Source organism: Mesoplodon mirus (genome assembly GCF_964341445.2).
Source record: "Mesoplodon mirus genome assembly, chromosome: 4".
Lineage (NCBI taxonomy): Eukaryota > Metazoa > Chordata > Mammalia > Artiodactyla > Ziphiidae > Mesoplodon > Mesoplodon mirus.
In genome coordinates this window covers 179,668,133-179,686,915 of record NC_138979.1, presented here as the reverse complement: position 1 = coordinate 179,686,915, position 18,783 = coordinate 179,668,133, and the positions used below count along the sequence as shown (strand labels likewise).

Sequence of the window (18,783 nt, the reverse complement as noted above, 5' to 3'; positions counted from 1 at the left end):
TTCCTAGCCTTTTTCTAGGAGCATGGTTTTTTTGTGGTTGTTTTGTTTTGTTTTTATTAGCTGTAGAGCCGGGGCTACTAAGTATAAATTCTGTTGCATTTTTTGATATCATCATTAGAGCCTAAGTATTCTCCATCCCAAATTCATTTCAAGCCTACTTTTTACTGGCTGCATAATATTCTGAAGTGCAAGTGTGTGATACTTTCCTTAACTAATTTCCTATTGTTGGGCATTTGGGTTCTTCCTAGTTTTGTTTTGTTTTGCCTTTTTAACAAATGCTGTGGTTGGTTTTGGGTGCATGACACTTTATACCAACGCTGGGCTATTTCAGCATCGGCAGAGGGTTTACTCTGTGCTAGGCATTGTGGGAGATTGGAGGATAATCTAAACACAATCCTTTCACCTAAGATGCAGATATAAATAACTTTAATCCAAAGTCGGTTATAGTTGCCATAAGCAGACAACTAGAACCGAAATACAGAAGAGTTTCTCCTGGGCTTAATGGGATTTTAAGAAAGTTACATGAGAAAATCTGAGACCTTGTATCCGCAGCTAGAAGGTAAGGGAAAGAGAGGAGGGGACGGGATAGCAAAGGAGTTGGTTTAGCTGGGAGACCTATGCCAGGGGGCGGGCATCCCCGAAGGCAGTGGGTCTCAGCTCAGATGCTAGGTCAGTTGATTGTCAGTGGCTGCCAAGAGGTAGGTGGTGCGTAGCTCAGTGGAAACACTTAGCAACATCTGCCAGGGACCCAGGTTTGGTGCAGAAGTAGCCACAGGACACCTGGCTCACCGGGCCATCCCCAACCTGAGATATTAATTTCAGGTGAGATTCAGGGGCTGGCGTCAGCCTGGCCAATGCCCCAAAACCGTGTTTCTTAGGTTGAGGCTTTTTAATCCATTCAGATCAAGATTCAGTGTCTGTCACAGACATCTCAGCCTGTGTGTGTTTTAGGATCCAATTTTGGAGGGGTTTCCAACCAAAAAGACAGGAGAGATTTGGCCCTGAGTGCCAAGCTAGCGTCACAGGGGAGCAGGGAATCTGAGACAAAGAGACTCTTTGCCAACCGGGCACCCTGGGCCCGCTCTCCCTGCCCAGCCCCCGGAGAGGCCAGACCTGTTTTCCTTCTCAGCCCATTTCCAGTCCTTTGGCTCTCTGACAAACACGAGCGCCTCTGGTTGTTGACACCGCAGTCGGAGCATCAGGAGGGTGCTGGGGGTGGAGTGTGAGCCCCATTCCCAGGGTCGGGCTCCCCGACCCTCGCCGCCATCAGCTGGCTGGGGCCTCTCCAGAGCTCGCCTTCCCTCCGCCCTCCTCACCTGTGCACCTGACCTTGTGTGGTCCTGTCTTCAGCCCCTGCAGGTGCCATGACTCAGCAGCCGCAGGAGGGCTTCGCCAGGAGCATGGGGGCCGCCCAGGAGTGGATGAAGGCTGTGCAGAAGCGGCTGCAGATCAATGACAACACCCAGGGGCCCCGCGCAGCCCTGGAGGCCAGGCTGCGGGAGACCGAGGTATGCAGAGACCATGGCCTTGGTAACCCTGTGGCCCTGGCCCGGTCCCTCCCTCTCAGGCCTCAGGTTTCCCAACTGTTGCATGGCAGAGCGGACTAGACTGGTGTTTCTCAAAATCTGATGTCTTTGAATCTCCTGGGGTTTAAGTGCAGATTCTGATCCAGGAGCTGGGGGTGGACCCGAGATGTGACATTTCTGACATGCTCTCGGTGACACCTTTGCTGGGGGTTCTGGGATCACACTTTCATTGTAAGGGTCTGACTCTCCCATCCTGGAAGGGGGCACCGTGCAGCCGGATGGTCCCCACCCCCAGGTGGCCCAGGCCCTGCTTCCTGCACCTTCTCTGCTTCTCTGCAGCTGAGGCCCCTCCCTTGGCTTTTATAGGGCTAGAGTCCAGCTCTACCCTGACCTGGCACAAGGCAGAGGCTCAGTGCTACCCTGACCGGAAGTGCCGATGCCCAGTGCCTGGCCCAGCACTGTGGTGCCCCCCACCTGAGGTCATCTGCTCCGGGCCAGGGGCCAGGGGCCAGGGGCCAGGGGGAAGAACTCTAGACTAAGAGTCAGAGACCTGGGTTGTAGTCTCCGTGCTGATCTAAAGTGCTGTGTGACCTCGGCCACATCCCTGTCCCTCTCTGGGCCTCAGTTTCCCATCTGTAAGTAAAGCAGTTGACTTAACGTCTCTCAGGTCATATCCATTGGGATATTCCACAATTCTAATCTATCACCTAACAATGGTTGCTTTATTTAAGGGGAGGCTTACCTCTTCCTGCACAAACTGCCCCCCCAACAGGCTAGAAACAGAGCTGACCCCACGCCCACTTCCCTGTGTCTTGTCTTTTCTTTCTTTCTCTTTTTTTCTTTTTTTTTTGAGCTGTCTTATTGATTTTGCATATTTTATTTTATTTTATTTTATTTTATTTATTTATTTTTTTAGAGCACTAAATTTTTTTTTTATTAGTTTCTGCTTTATAACAAAGTGAATCAGTCATACATATACATCTGTTCCCACATCCCTTCCCTCATGCATCTCCCTCCCTCCCACCCTCCCCATCCCACCCCTCCAGGCGGTCACAAAGCACCGAGCTGATCTCCCTGTGCTCTGCGGCTGCTTCCCACTATCTATCTACCTTACGTTTGGTAGTGTATATATGTCCATGCCTCTCTTTCGCTTTGTCACAGCTTCCCCTTCCCCCTCCCCCTATCCTCAAGTCCATTCTCAAGTAGGTCTGTGTCTTTATTCCCGTTTTACCCCTAGGTTCTTCATGACATTTTTTTTAAAAATTCCGTATATATGTGTTAGCATACGATATTTGTCTTTCTCTTTCTGACTTACTTCACTCTGTATGACAGACTCTAGGTCTATCCACCTCATTACAAATAGCTCAGTTTCGTTTCTTTTTATGGCTGAGTAATATTCCATTGTATATATGTGCCACATCTTCTTTATCCATTCATCCGATGATGGACACTTCGGTTGTTTCCATCTCAGGGCTATTGTAAATAGAGCTGCAATGAACATTTTGGTACATGTCTCTTTTTGAATTATGGTTTTCTCAGGGTATATGCCTAGTAGTGGGATTGCTGGGTCATATGGTAGTTCTATTTGTAGTTTTTTAAGGAACCTCCATACCGTTCTCCATAGTGGCTGTACCAATTCACATTCCCACCAGCAGTGCAAGAGTGTTCCCTTTTCTCCACACCCTCTCCAGCATTTATTGTTTCTAGATTTCTTGATGATGGCCATTCTGACTGGTGTGAGATGATATCTCATTGTAGTTTTGATTTGCATTTCTCTAATGATGAATGATGTTGAGCATTCTTTCATGTGTTTGTTGGCAGTCTGTATATCTTCTTTGGAGAAATGCCTATTTAAGTCTTCTGCCCATTTTTGGATTGGGTTGTTTGTTTTTTTGCTATTGAGCTGCATGAGCTGTTTATAAATTTTGGAGATTAATCCTTTGTCAGTTGCTTCATTTGCAAATATTTTCTCCCATTCTGAGGGTTGTCTTTTGGTCTTGTTTATGGTTTCCTTTGCTGTGCAAAAGCTTTGAAGTTTCATTAGGTCCCATTTGTTTATCTTTGTTTTTATTTCCATTTCTCTAGGAGGTGGGTCCAAAAGCATCTTGCTGTGATTTATGTCATAGAGTGTTCTACCTATGTTTTCCTCTAAGAGTTTGATAGTTTCTGGCCTTACATTTAAGTCTTTAATCCATTTTGAGCTTATTTTTGTGTATGGTGTTAGGGAATGATCTAATCTCAAACTTTTACATGTCCCTGTCCAGTTTTCCCAGCACCACTTATTGAAGAGGCTGTCCTTTCTCCACTGTACCTTTTGCATATTTTATTGAAAATATCTAATGCTCTTTTTGGAAGTGGACAGTTAAAATTAAGAATTGATATCGCCTTTTCAGGGCCAGTGGCTTAAGTGTCACCACACAGTATGAAGGAGAACCCAGGGTTTGCATTTTAAAAGTGGGGAAACTGAGTCTTGGAGCGGTCTGGTGACTTGTTCAAGTTGAAAAGGTCTCTGGGGAGGACACTCCACCCTGGAATTCTGGTCTTCTGACTCCTCTTCAAATGTGCTTTCTGCTTCCCTACAGCATTGTGTGCTTCTGTAAAATCGTGCCTGCCAGCGTCAGGGTGCAGGGTGCTGTGGTTTCTCAGGCATTCTCTTTAGTAGAACAGCTCACTGGACTAGAGAGAGGACAGGCTTTGGAGTCTGGAAGTCCTGGGTTCAAATCCTAGCTCTGCTTCTTGCTGACCCTGTGACCCTGCTGGACCTCTCTTCACTTCCCTTCTAGAATAGGTGAAGCTATTATGTCAGGATGCTGACTTCAAGAAGGTGGGTCACAAGCTGCCTTGAGGAGGCTTTTGTTGCTGATGGATGTTACCACAGAGAAAGCCCTGTGCTACCTGTGAGGCTGGATGTAAATGACCTGAGTTGACAGTGACAATGGCACACTCTCTATTCCCCATCCCCCACCCCCAGTCCCCTCCAGTGTTTTCTGGCATTTCCTGTCATCCCAGTTGCCCTCAGAATAGTCCTTCTCAGTTCTTCATTGCTCGGACCCCAAAGGATCTGAGACCCTCCACTTTGAGCCACGTTTTCCATCAGCCTCCCCTGTGCCAGGCCTCGAACCCTTGGGATGCCAGGTGATGGTGCCTGGTCCCTGCCCTCAGGGAACTCCTCCCAGGTAGGCACAGAGACACCCGCCTGTCCCGGTGGGAAAGGTCCCCCATCCCTGCTCGGCCTCCCTCTTGGTGCGGCACCATCCTAGCACGCACCACCCTGGACCACTTGTCCTTTTATAGTAACCATGAACAGATACTTGATGCAGCTGATGAGAGCCCTGCCCAGGGGACCGTCACGGCAGAAAGGAGGGGTGACCACTCTTGAGTGGCTCGGTCAGAGGCTTCTCAACTGGACGGTGAAGTGAGTGGAGAACCCAGGGTACATGGGGAGCCCCGAGGAGGTCACGTCCCCCGGTCTAGAGGGTCAGCAGAGGCCTCTGAGGACAAGGGTCTTTACTGCTGAGGCTTGAATGAGGAGGAGTTAGCCAGACTTCGGTTGGGGATCCAGGGGGAGGGGAGGGAAGGGGCTCCAGGCAGAGTGAACAGAATAGGAAAATCACTGGAGGTGGGCACAGCTGGGGACACATGTGGGACACCCCCGATGTTGGTGTTGGGACAGCATCAACCATCAGGGAGAAGCAGAGGTCAGGGCCAGAGAGGTGGGGAGGGGTCAGTGGTTCCAGAGCCTGGAACGGGGAGCCAAGGAGGACCCCTCCTCTGTAACAGAGTGGGTGATGGGTTGGAGATTTGGAAGGTCAGGGGCAAGCCTGGTGAGGAGAGGAGTTGACAGCCAAAGCCCCTTCTCTTGTCAGTCTTGGCCTTTGTCATCCTCGTCGTTATTATTGTCACCAATTTTCATTATCAAAAGATGACTCTGCCCGGTCACTGAGGGAAGGGAGCTGACATTCATTCAGCAACTATTATGTGCTCAAGCCTGTACTTTCAGCTTTCATGTTTAGTTTCCCCAAAGCCCTGTGACTGTGGTGTATTGTCCCCACTTTTCCATAGTGAAATGGATCCCTAGACACAGTGATGGGCCAGAATGAAAGGAATGGATCTTGTTAGGACTTGAACCCAGGGCTGAGTTCAGAGCATCACTGGCTGCTGTCCCCGTGTGAGGTCCTGGGGCAGTGGACACCCTACGCTCGGGTTCACGGCATCACGGGGACAGGCATGCACATAATCCTGCAGCCACACAAGTATGTACGAGGTACATCCCTAACATGGGTCGCATGAAATTATTCTCCTCCTCTAAAACCTTCTGTGGCTCCCCATTGCTCGCGAGAGAAAACCCAGCTTCCCCTGGCATCAAACGTCCTCCACTACGTATCTGCCACAACCCTCTTCTCCAGCCTCCGTTTCCCCCTCCAGCCAACCTCCCAGGCACACACCCTCTCCTGCTGGCGGAAAACCTCCTAGATTTCCTGTCACCAAACCTGTGCGTGTGCTGTCGCCTCTAGCTGGAACGCCCTCTTGTTCGGGTCTGGGTGTGCATGTGAAATGAAACATCCCCTTGTCCACGTGTCTTTCCTAACCCCTTCCCCCAGCCCCGGCCCCAGCTCCTGGCAGCCCTGCACAGCACTTGCTGTCTTACGTGCTAATCCCTTTGGATCTTGCACCATTTGCTGGCAGCTCATTACCCCCTGGTGGTGGGTCTGGCTTCGTTAGGCGAAGGCAAGGGCGGCCCTTAGGAAGAGCTGTTGGCAAGGCCAAGGTGACTGGGTTCTGGAAGCCGAGGGAGCACTTCCATCAGGTGAGCCCTCAGGGATTTGGCCTGGAGCCTAGGTCAAGGGAGCCGTGTCCTGGGTGCTGCACCACCGTGCTCTCCTGTGGGGCTCAGACCCGCTCGTTTTCTGTGTGCTTTGATGTTTCAAAACCGATTTTGCACTAAGAAAACATTTCACCCTTGTCCTCTGGTGAAAGGGGGCAGCTAGAGCCTTCTCCACCTGCTGGCCCGCGGGACATCCCCTGGGGCCGGGGTCCCCCATGTGGTCCCTCCACCAGCTCAGTGATGCACGTCCCAAGCGCCTGTTGGCTAGAGTGACCAGGATATGAGTTCTGATCCAACTCTGAAGCTTAGTAGCTGTGTGGCCAGGAGCGGGTCCCATGCTCTCCTGCCACCTCATTTTCCCAGCTGTAAAGTGCAGGAAGAACCCCCGGCAGGGGGGGCGGTTCAAGAGAAGCCTCTGGGGACAAGTGACTTCACTGCTGAGGCTTGAATGAGGAGGAGTTATCCAGGATGGAGATCCAGGGGGAGGGGAGGGAGGAACCTGGGGGAGGAGGAGAGCTTGGGGTCTGGGGCCTGCAGGCCTGAGTTCGAATCCCTGCTCTGGCTGTGGCCCCTGGGGAGAATTTCCAGTGCCTTCTGAGCTTCAGCTTTGCTCCTGGGGAAAAGTGCTAGTTGCCACCTTGCAGGAGGGTGGGGAGCATTGAGGCCAATGACTTACTGGCACACTTGGCAAAGGGCAGGGCACGCCGGCAGAGCCAGTGGAGAAGATTGTCTCTCGTGGTTTCGATGCAGGGACACCAGCCTGTGGACTCTCCCAGCCATGCCGGTGCCCGCAGCGGCTGGTCTCCCAGGTCACAGCATCTTGTCTCTTTGCCCTCCTCGGCCCTGCACTTGGGGTCTAGGCCAGGCTGCTTCCTTACTGGTTTCCAAGCCTCTTTATGGTCAGAGACATGCCACATTTCCTAGGACTGGGCTTCCAAAAGCCGGATGCCCTGAACACGCGTGTTTTCCTAGCTTTGCTGGCTCAAGTGTCTGCTCAGCACTGAGGCCTGGTGCCACCGCCACCTCCTCATAAGGCCTTCTTGGTTTGCCCACATCCCTCCTCAGAGCTCCAAGTTTGGGGTCTCTCATGGCTCTTTTACAGTCATCTGTGCTCTTGTCTGCAGACCCCCTTACAGCCTGCAAGCATCGGGCCATGTTTGTTTTCCTCCTAGATTCTGGTGCCCAACACAGTACTCAGCATAGTACCCAGCACAGTACCCAACACAGTACTCAGTTCGATACCCAGCATAGTACCCAGCGCAGTACCCAACACAGTACTCAGCTTGGTACCCAGCATAGTGCTCAGCACAGTACTCAGCATAGTACCCAGCACAGTACCCAACACAGTACTCAGCTCGGTACCCAGCATAGTACTCAGCACAGAACTCAGCATATCACCCAGGACAGCGCTCATCTGGCCGTGATTGCATTGAGGGAAAGCCCTGACTCACCACATTCCTCCAGGATTCCTGACCTGCTTCTCCTCCCCGCTGAGGTTTTCCCTCCACCCAACCCCCGCCTGACTTTTGCCCTCACTGGCTCCCTCGAATCAGAATTGCTTTGTGGCTACAGTTCAATGACCCCCTTCCCAGCTGGCTCGTGTCCCTTGCCAGGCACTCCTGTACTGCGTCCTTGCTGGGGTGGGGCTGTAGAGAACCACGCACCAGCCAAAGCGGAATCATCGGGGCAGAGAAGGAGGGTGGAATCTGCTTCTCGAAAGTTGTCTTTGCCGGCTCAGCCCTAGCCTCTGGTCCCACAGCAGACATGCCTCTGGTCGATGTTTTGGTCTGGGGGCAGGGGTTTCTGCTTCAGGCCAAGTGGGGCTCATGTTCTGCCGGCCTTTGGGACTGGCCAGCTCTTCTCTCGTTGCAGGGAAGCAACAGGCTCGCTCCCCTGCAAAGAGCGGTGGGTCCCCCCATCTCCCATGTTCCCCTGGTCCAGCCTGCGCCTCCCTGGCCAGGACTCAGGAGGGCAAAGGTCCAGAGGCCTGGAGGAGGTCACACCATCAGGACCCTGGACTTTGGGAGGGGGCCCTTGTCCTCACAGGGACTTCCCAGGCTTGGCTGGTTCCTTGTGAGTGTGGCAGAGAGAGACTGAATTTAGTTTCTTCCCCAAGCTGCTGTGTCCCTTCATTCACGGAGCTGGATTCCGACTGAGGTTAACTTGGGCAGCCCCTATAGAGGAGGCCTCACTAACTGCTGCAGAGAATTGTTCTGCAAAGCTAAGGTTTCTGTGGGTCCCCAGTGCCCCCATGGGTAAAATTGGAATCACCCTGGTGCTCATCTTGCCAGCTTGGGGCTTGGGCATGGGGTCTACTCCACAACTCTGGGTGTCAGAGACATCAGATCCTGAATAATTATTATTATTTCTAATCAAATTAAATCTCACTGGATGGCAAGAAATTCATCCTCAGCCACCCTGGGGGACCCCTTCTTCTGAGTGGTGTGAAATGTTCTGTGCAGGGGGTGGGTAGTCTCACTCAGCCCAGAACATTCCACGGTGGCCCTGGGTCTTTGGTCCACACGCGTCACTGTGGTGCCTTTGTCCGCCACTTTGCTGCCCACTGCTGAGCGGGACTTGGGGTCCCTGCTGGGCGCCTGCTGTCCCTGTTACCTGCTAGGGTCCGGCCAATCCTGCTGCTCGGCCCAGCCCTAAGCCCCAAACCAAAGCTCTTTTCGTCTCTGGGGGAACCTCCCTGCACTTCACTCTACCTGCTCTACAGAGCACAGAGACAGCCCTTGTAAGGAGGTTCTTTAACCTCACTCTGATAACACGCGTAGGCAGGGAAGTCCCTCTATACCAGGGGTCCCCAAGCCCTGGGCCGGGGACCGGTACCCGTCTGTGACCTGTTAGGAAACTGGCTGCACAGCAGGCGAACGAGCGAAGCTTCATCTGCTTCTCCCCATCGCCCACATGACGACCTGAAGCATCTCCCACCCCGCCACCACCCGTGGAAACACTGTCTTCCACGAAACCGGTCCCTGGTGCCAGAAAGGTTGGGGACCGCTGCTCTATATTGTCATCGTTGCCATCATCATCGTTAACCACTCTCATATGAGATAACAAAAAGGACTGGGACCATTGCCCATTTGCACGTGTTGAGGGAGGGTCTACATAACTGCTCAGTGTTTATAAAGTACGCTAACACATCAATGTTCTAATTAGTAGTGTTGTTTTTTTTTTGTTTGTTTGTTTGTTTTTGTTACGCGGGCCTCTCACTGTTGTGGCCTCTCCCCTTGCGGAGCACAGGCTCTGGATGCGCAGGCTCAGCGGCCATGGCTCACGGGCCCAGCCGCTCCGCGGCACGCGGGATCCTCCCAGACCGGGGCACGAACCCGTGTCCCCTGCATCGGCAGGCGGACCTCAACCACTGCGCCACCAGGGAAGCCCATTAGTAGTGTTTTTGAAAAGTAATATTATAAACCTATGAGGTAGACAAAGCAGAGATTGTTATCACATCTCTGAGTGACTGAATGACCTGCCTGGGACCACAGAGCTATCAGCGGGGCAGCACTGGACACGGCAGGAGCCCCTCCCCGACCCCACCCACAGAGAAGGCTCAGACGGCCAGCCCACTGGGACATCAGTCTAGGAAAACTGACTGCCAGCCTTAGGGAGACAGGCTGGGGAACAGCTGGAGCTTTAGGCAAATGCTGTGCTGTCGGTAAATATAATGAGAAGGTAAGCAAAAGGTAGTAGTCATGGTGAACAATTCTGGAGTGATGGAGGGGATGCAGTGTGGGCCAGGCCATGTGCTAATGTATCTCAATGTTACTATAACCTTGGGTGCTGTAACCATTACCTTCCCCCATTTCATAGGCCTGGAGAGTTTAAGTACCGTGACAAAGGTCACACAGGTAGTGGGGACTAGCCCTGGAATTGGAGTCTAATCTTATTTTGACTGCAGAGACCAAGCTTTAGTTGCCAAAGAACTAGAATAATAACAGTGAATAATGACAATAGCTAACGTTACCAGATAACGTACTATTTGCCAGGCGTTGTGTATCAGCCTTGGTCCTCCAAGAAGCCAAGGCCAAGATGAGATTAAATATGCGAGACGTTTAATAGGGAACCACCTGTGAGAGAAAGTGGGACGGGAACTCTGGGTGGCTGGGAGGGACATGGTCAGTCCAATGCAGGTCCGACCCTGAGTCCGGGAGACCAGGGAGAATCTTGGGCTGCCGGGTGCTTCTCAGGGAATTTGGCAAGGCCGTGGGGCATCCCGAATCAGTCACCCGTCAGAGGAGCCAAGTGTCCTGTACTAACGGGCCTGCCTTCATGCTCCTGTTTGGTCACTGGTGGGAACAGCTGAGGGAGCGAGGCCTTGGTGCCAGCGGCAAACTCAGAGATAATTCCGAGCCTCGGCTGGGGACCTGGGCCAAGCCCACTCCCTGCAGTGGGCCTGAGAGGTAGATTCTCATGGCGCCACACACTGGGACATGCACTTTACATGCATTTTCTCAGTTAATTCTGAAAAAAAAAAATCTGAGACCTGAGTACTACTGTACACCCACTTTACAGACAAGAAAACCAAGTCCAGGGAAGTAATGAAACTTTTCTGGGTTCACGCAGCTGGAAACAGGCCCATCGGGGAAGGGAGGGCACTCCTATCATCAGACAGCTCCGGACGGTTCTGTGCTGATTAATCTCCATCGCTGCTCGCTCCCACCCCAGAGCCCTTGGCAGCCTGCCCAAGGTCACAGGAGAAGGGGCAGGGGCTGTGATTCGAACCCCAGCTCCTCCGGTCTCAAAGTCCTGCCTCTTTCCACGTCTTGCCACTGTCTTCCCAAGGCTCTGTCTGTTGGCATGTTGTCTAACTTCTGGGAACTGGCTTTGTGTCCACAACAGAAAATATGCCAGCTAGAGCCAGAGGGCCGCATGAAGGTGGACATGGTGCTGCGGGCGGCCGAAGCCCTCCTGGCATGCTGCCATGAGGACCAGAAGCCCGCGATCCTGGCCCGGCTGAGGGACGTCAAAGCCCAGTGGGAGGAGACGGTCACCTACATGACCCACTGTCACAGGTAGGGTGGCTGGGTACCTTTCCAGGCCTTTGTCTGCAGCTGCTGCCCACCCTCCGTGCCCACCACCACGCTGGCCTGGGGCCTCTGCCCAAGGGACGTTTCTTTGGTCCTGGGATTACTGGAAACAGGATGCTCTCTTGGGATATCAGTCAACCCTGCCTGCCTCTTTCTAATTATAATCAAGCTTAATGAGGATGATAGACAGTGGGGGCCCATCGTGTTTTGCCAACAGTTAATTCTTGGTAGACTTGCCGAATGTGCATCCTTCAGCAGAATGGCCAAACGGCCCTGCAGGGTAAGAAGGCCTGTTGCCTTGCTGGCACTTTAGCCCAGATTCTCTGCTTGTACCAGGGAGCCAGGTCAGGTGTGGGGGCTTTGCCTGACCTGGGATCGCCTCTTGCTCTGCTCGTTACTTGCTGTGAGGCCTTGGGAAAGTTACTTGGCCTCTGAGCCTCAGGCGCCTCATCTAGACAATGGGTATAATCAAGTGTTTCTTGAAGGTTTTTAGGAGGATGGCGGGGGAGAGCAAATGTCAAGGGCCAGGCACAGCGCTTGGCACACAGGAGGTCCTCAGTGGGCAGGAACTGCCAGCATCTTCTCCGTCTTTATGAAACCAGAATGTTGAGTGGACCAGGGGGACTTTACACAGTGTTTTCTGCTTTTCAAACGTTTTCACTTGGAATTCCAAACGAAGTAGCTTGATGTTGGCTGGACCAATAGGGCCATCTCCATGTCACAGATGGGGAAACTGAGGCGGGTGCAGAGGCAGGGTAATGCAGCGAGCTCGTGGCACACCTGGGACCCATGCACAGGCCCCAGCCCTCTGTTCCCGGTGAGCGGTGACGAGCCCACAGATCCTATCGTACTCTGCAAATTAAGAGCCACACTCCCCATGGCAGTCTTCTCGTGACTGCTAGTGGGAACCCATGTGGTAAGAGCCAGGGTGACTGTGTGTGGAGTCCCAGCACCAGAGAGAGAAACAACCGGGGGCATCGTCATGCGTCACTAATAGGAGTTTGGGGCTAGAATTTGGGGTCCTGGTGGCTAAGGGCATCAGCAGGCTGGGGGTTCTCAGAGCAGGTCTGGAATCTGAGCCACCCTGATCGTTAGCCCCATGGAGCTTGTTTCCCAGACGGGAGGGTCTTGTCTATCAGGACTGGGGTGAGACCCGAGAGGGTGTCCTCGCGCCCCCTCCCGCACTCCCCCAGTACCGGGAAGGGGGCAGCGGCACGGCCTCCCCGCCCGTGAGTCTGGTGGGGGGATGCTCATGGCCGTGGCCTCTGCCTGCAGCCGTATTGAGTGGGTGTGGCTGCACTGGAGCGAGTACCTGCTGGCCCGGGATGAGTTCTACCGCTGGTTCCAGAAGATGACGGTGGTGCTCGAGCCCCCGGTGGAGCTGCAGCTGGGCCTGAAGGAGAAGCGCTGGCAGCTGAGCCACGCCCAGGTGCTGCTTCAGAACGTGGAGAATCAGGCCGTGCTCCTGGACCGGCTGCTGGAGGAGGCGGCCTCCCTGTTCAACAGGATCGGGGACCCCAGCGTGGACGAAGACGCGCAGAGGAAGATGAAGGCCGAGTACGACGCGGTGAAGACCAAAGCCCAGGTGGGTGAGGGCAGGGGGCTGTCTTCACCCCTTCATCCGGTCATCTGCTCCCAACTACCCATCCAGCCCCTCGTTTGCTCCCTCGCCATCTATCCATCCATCTACCCACCATCTACTATCCACCCCCCCGACACCACTCACCCACCACCATCCACCTATCTCCCCATCCTCCTATCCAATGTCTCCCCACTCACCCATCTATCTCTCCTCTAAACTAACCACCAAATCCCTTATTTACTATCTACCCACTCACCACTCCATCCACTCACCTACCCATCCATCCACCCATCTCCCCACCCTCCTATCCATCTGTTTATTCACTCACCCATCTACCTCTCCACTAACCTAACTAGATCTCCTATTCCTCTCTCCAACCACTTAATCACCCACCCGTCTATTCATTCACCTACTCATCAACCCACCTATGTACTCTTCACATACCCATGTACCCATCCATCTCTCCACTATCTACTACCCACCGTTTACCCCTTCACCCACTTATCTACTCACTATCTACTTGTCACCCATCTCTTATCCACTCACCCAAGCATTATATAACTCTCTACCTGTCCATCGTCCCCCCACCCATCCACCCACCCCTCCACCATCCATCCACCCATTGACACATTATCTACTATCTGTTTGGCCAGGGTTGCTCATGCTTAATACACATGTGGGCACTTAGTAAGTGTGTGTTGACTGACTGACGGATGGACGTTGAGGTTCGCTTCCACCCAGCTCCCCTCCCCCTCCCTCCCTCCCTCCCTCCTTCCTTCCCTCCCTCCTCCCGCCCTTTAGTCCTTCTCCTTTGCTTTCCTCCTCTGCTCTCTTTTGTCTTTCCCCCGGTTCCTCCGCCCATTCTTTGTCCCCATCCCTCACCTCATTCTTGCCTTGGTTTAAACAGTCCATTAAGTTATTAAGTTCAGTTTTGTTTCAAGAAATTGTTTGGTTTTGTATTATATCTGTCATTCATTTTTTCTTTCTTTCTTTTTTTTAAAATTTACTTATTTTATTTATTTATTTTTTGGTGCATTGGGTCTTCGTTGCTACACGCAGGCTTTCTCTAGTTGCGGTGAGCGAGGGCTACTCTTCGTTAGGGTGTGTGGGCTTCTCATCGCGGTGGCTTCTCTTGTTGCGGAGCACGGGCTGTAGACGCACGGGCTTCAGTAGTTGCAGCATGTGGGCTCAGTAGCTGTGGCTCACGGGCTCTAGAGCTCAGGCTCAGTAGTTGCGGTGCACAGGCTTAGTTGCTCTGCGGCACGTGGGATCTTCCCGGACCAGGGCTCGAACCCTTGTCCCCTGCATTGGCAGATGGATTCTTAACCACTGTGCCACCAGGGAAGCCCCTCTTGTTTTCATTGTCCTTTTCCTCTTAAACTTTGCACTCTTCTCAGGTACGGATTCCATCTGTAGTCAGTTTAATCATACACATTTTATACTCGTCAGGCTGCTCGAGTAGCTGAAGTTCCTGGCCTGATGCTGCTGTCTGTTGGGTCTCCTGACATGGTGGATCGTTTCCTTGGAGACTTTGTAATTCTGAGCTGTGAGCTCATCCTATTTGGGGCCTTATCTGCAGAACCCCATGGTTGGGCCTGGCCCTCAGAGGACTTGTGTTTTCTTCAGCCAGGCTGCCATGGGAATTTACCATCAGGATTCCTATTGAGTGTCACTGAAATGTTTTGGGGGTTCCTAAATCAAGTGGGTTCTCTGCACTGGAACCCTAAGCCAAAATGATGCAAGAGGCTCCTGGCTCCATACTCTGAAAGGTGACTATCTTTTCATTTGCCTTTTCAGCCAGAGGCCAGGCTGAAACACATATGCTTCTGTCTTGTATTGCACTGGTGGGGAGGTTTTTTCTCTAGTTCACCCTTTGACAGAGGGGGAGTCCCCTGAGTATTCTGCCTTTTTGCCGTGGTCTCTGCCCCCCTGGGCCCAGAGTCTTACCTCCTCCTCCAACCTGAGCATTAAATCCAAGAAGACGTCAAGCACACATGTGGGTTTAGCATCCTGGTTTCCATAGCATCTTTGCGTCTGGTCCACGGGATATCTCTTACCGCGGTGTGTGCAGTGTATGCGTGGTTCTGCATTTAAATGACGCTTGTTACATTTTATCCAGCATTTCTGGCTGGCTACGGTGGAAGGGTATTTAGCTCTCCCATGTTGCTGGAGGTGGAAGTCTCCTGGGTCCTTCAAGTTACGGGAAATGGTTCTATAATAAGCAGAGATCTGAGAAACCTTGAGTAGGAATAGGACGCTGGCCCCAGAATGCTTGGAAAGGGACCTGGGTTCCAGCCAGGCTCTGCTGCTTCCCAGCTGTGTGGCCTCGGGGTGCTCACCCTACCTGGAGCCAGGTTGTAGGACTGAATGAGTTTGCACGTGAGCTCTTTGAAATTGGCGAGCATTTTCCCAGGATAAAGGATGACTTGTGTTCTCAGTAGCAGTGAGAAGAAACAGCCACAACAACGGTGTCTGCCACGAAGCAGGCGCTAGGAGCCCTTCATTGAATGAATGAGAACCCCGCCCCTGCAGCTGGGAGGCTCAGAGGACAGGCAGGCGGGGTGGAGCTTGGCTCTCAGAGATGGAGCCAGCTGGCCCTCCCTCACTGCATCCAAGTGGCTAGAGCCTGCTTAACAGCAATTCTCGCTCCAGGTCTGCCCCACGGGCTCAGGCAGGGGAGGTGCCTGGCCCATGGCCTCCTTGCTTCTGTGACTTTACAGGAAACAGGTGCTTGTGTCAATCAGCAGAGAGTGCTTTGTGCAGGAAATGGAAAGTGGTTTTGTGTGTGTGTGTGTGTGTGTGTGTGTGTGTGTGTGTGTATGTGTACACGTGTGTTTATGGAAGGGACATGCCTGGGGCACTGGTGAGCACCAATTCTAAGAAATGATCACCTCAGAGGTTCTCATCGTCCCTCCAGGGAACCCTCCCCTCACTGGATCCAAACATTTATAGAAATCACAGCTCTTACCGGCGAATGCTGTCTTTTCCAAGTCCCTTCATGTCTTTGACCTTATTTGATCCTCCCAACCTTCTTATGTGGTAAATAGAGAAGGTGTGACTGGGCCCTTTTTTTTTTTATTTTGACTTAAAAAAATAATCTACAGATAAATAACAAGGTCCTACAGTAGAGCACAGAGAACTATATTCAGTATCCTGTGATAAACCACAATGGAAAAGAATACGAAAAAGAATGCATATATCTATATAACTGAATCACTCTGCTGTATACAGAAGAAATTAACACAACATTGTAAATCAACTATACTTTAATAAAAAAATAATAATAATCTAAGGGTCAGATACCACTGGCCCATCAGAAAGAACCAGAAGTCCTAGGCGACTCCCTACGTGGGCTCCTCCTTTGGTGGTTGCCCCGGGTCCTGGGTGAGTCACTGCACCTGTGTCCATCAGGGGAGGTCAGGGGCCGCCAGAGCTCCTGTGGGTCCAGCTCAGAAAGTGGAGGCAGTGGTACATGGGAGGTTTCGAGCCCCTGGATGAGGGAGCAGGTTGTTTCCAAGGGTTTTCCCGAGGCGGAGCCCAGCTGGCAGCATCCTGGGGGCAGGAGCCTGGGGGCTCTGCCGGTGATGGAGGGGTGGGGGGAAGTTGCTGCCCTGGCAGAAGCCCTCGGAGTTGCCAGACGGGCTGGTGAATTTTGACCTCAGTGTGGAAACTGGGGGGTGTGCAGGGTGACTGGACCCTATGAGAGAAGGCAGTTCAGTTTGGCCTTTTGAGCTGTTGGCTGAAGCTCACAGACCCTTGGTTTTCTCCTCCTGGCTGCCAGAGGTTTGGGAGCTGTGTTCTAACTCACAGGGAGCCCGGTTAGCTCTCGGACTGGGGTTGGGTGTAGGGGTGGTGAACGGGGAGCTGTTTCTTGTCTCTCCCAGAGCCAGCAGTAGAAGATTGAAAGGCGGTAGGGGGGAAAGGCCAGGGCAGGCCCCTACAGAGCTTCTGAAATTATACTCAAACTGTCATGTGAATGTGCATTCTGTTGGTGAGAACAGTCATAGCTTCCAGATGATGCCATGACCTTCAGAAGACAGAAGCTACTGAGAGGGGCAAACTTTTTTTTTTTTTTTTTTTTGTGGTGCGCGGGCCTCTCACTGTTGTGGCCTCTCCCGTTGCGGAGCACAGGCTCCGGACGCGCAGACTCAGCAGCCATGGCTTACGGGCCTAGCCGCTCCGCGGCATGTGGGATCTTCCCGGACCGGGGCACGAACCCGTGTCCCCTGCATCGGCAGGCGGACTCTCAACCACTGCGCCACCAGGGAAGCCCAAGGGGCAAACTTTTATATCACCCTTAGAAAGGGTCCTCATTAGTAAAATAGGATATAGCTTCCCCAACATCAGCCTCCCGGGGCATACCCCATACTGGGCCTTCCAGCCCCAGATGAAAGGAAGACACTCTGGCTCCACCCTAAGCAGGGTGAGGGATACTGCATGTCCAGTAGCCCTCAGAGATTCTTGGTGGCCTGGATGCCTCCTGGTCACCTGCTCTGTACATTTGATGAAGGTCTCACCTTGCACTAAAGTCAGACGAGAAAGCCACCCTGAGGCAGGCAACTGAAATCCTCCCACCCCAGTGAGAGTAGGAGAGCCCTGCAGAGATCCCTAGAGGTCCAGGCCTATTCTCAGGGTGGGAAGGGTCCCTGGGATATTGTCTTAGTCTGCTTGGGTGGACAGAACAGAATACCATAGACTTGGTGGCTTAAAAAACAGGAATTTGTTTCTCACAGTTCTGGAGGCTGGGAAGTTCGAACTCTAGGTAATCAGCAGATTTGATTCCTGGTGAGGGGCCTCTCCTTGGCTTGAAGATGGTGGCCTTCTTGCTGTGTGTTCACACGGTGGAGAGGGAGGGTCAGCAAGCTCTCTGGTGTCTGTTCTTATAGGGGCACTCATCCCATCGTGAGGGCCCCACCCTCATGACCTCATATAACCCTGATCACCTCCCAAAGGCCCCGCCTCCAAACACCATCACATTGAGGGTTAGGGCTTCATCGTGTGAATTTGGGGAGGATGCATCTCAGGCCATAGGAGATACGGTATGTATTAATATCTCAACTTTCACCAAGGAGAGCCCATTTCATTATTTCTCGTGCTGGTTAACAAGCCACTACTTTTGCCTGTAAAAATCCAGTTTCTACTTCCAAGATGTTAATTAGCAAGGCCTCTGGTGTTGACAGGAACAGGACCACAGAAGCACAGCGGGGGTCACCTCTGGACTGTATCCTTCGTGACCACCCCCTGAAGGGAGATTCTTGATCAGGAGAAGTGGCCAAGCCCGGGAATGAGCAATGGCACAGCCAGCAGAAAGCAATTGAAAGTCAAGAATAGACAAAGCAGGCTGGTGGCCAGTAGGCAGGGCCTGCTTGTTTACTTTGCCTGATGGTTTTTAATCCAATGATTCTGTTTTCTGAAGGGCCAGGCAGATAGTAGCATCCTCCTCCTCCCTGCTTCCCTCTGTGGCTGTGTTTGTTTGGCATCTCGGCCAGGAATCAGAGCCCTTCCTGCAGCCCTTTGCAGAGGCACAAATCCACGCCCGCCCTTGTTAATTGGTTGGGTTTTGACATTCCTGACAGCTCTGCCCACACAGATGGTTTGATTGTTTGGTGTAAAGAGAGGAGGTGGAACCCTCTCCCATTTGTCACCCACACTCCTCCGACGTGCCGTGCCCGGCCATGCCTGAATTGTGTTCTGTGATCTCGTTATGCCTGGCACAGAGCGCGGCTGGATGCCTGCCCTGCTCGGCCGCGTTCCTCTCCTAGCACGCCTGCTCACCATCACAGAGGCTTTTATTTACTCTGGATTTCCCCCAGT

At 52.7% G+C, this 18,783-nt stretch overlaps 1 protein-coding gene across 6 annotated transcripts in view; it reads left to right on the top strand.

Annotated features, from left to right (window-relative positions):
• The window catches only part of SYNE3 (spectrin repeat containing nuclear envelope family member 3), a 102,768-nt gene that overhangs the window by 40,385 nt on the left and 43,600 nt on the right, over positions 1 to 18,783 (top strand). For all 6 annotated transcript variants that reach the window (XM_082617213.1, XM_082617211.1, XM_082617212.1 and 3 more), the window contains 3 exons: positions 1,351 to 1,508; positions 11,200 to 11,372; positions 12,663 to 12,972. In XM_082617213.1, coding sequence (XP_082473339.1) covers positions 1,365 to 1,508; positions 11,200 to 11,372; positions 12,663 to 12,972 — 627 coding nt within the window. In that variant the 5' untranslated portion in view covers positions 1,351 to 1,364. The remainder of the gene's footprint in view (positions 1 to 1,350; positions 1,509 to 11,199; positions 11,373 to 12,662; positions 12,973 to 18,783) is intronic.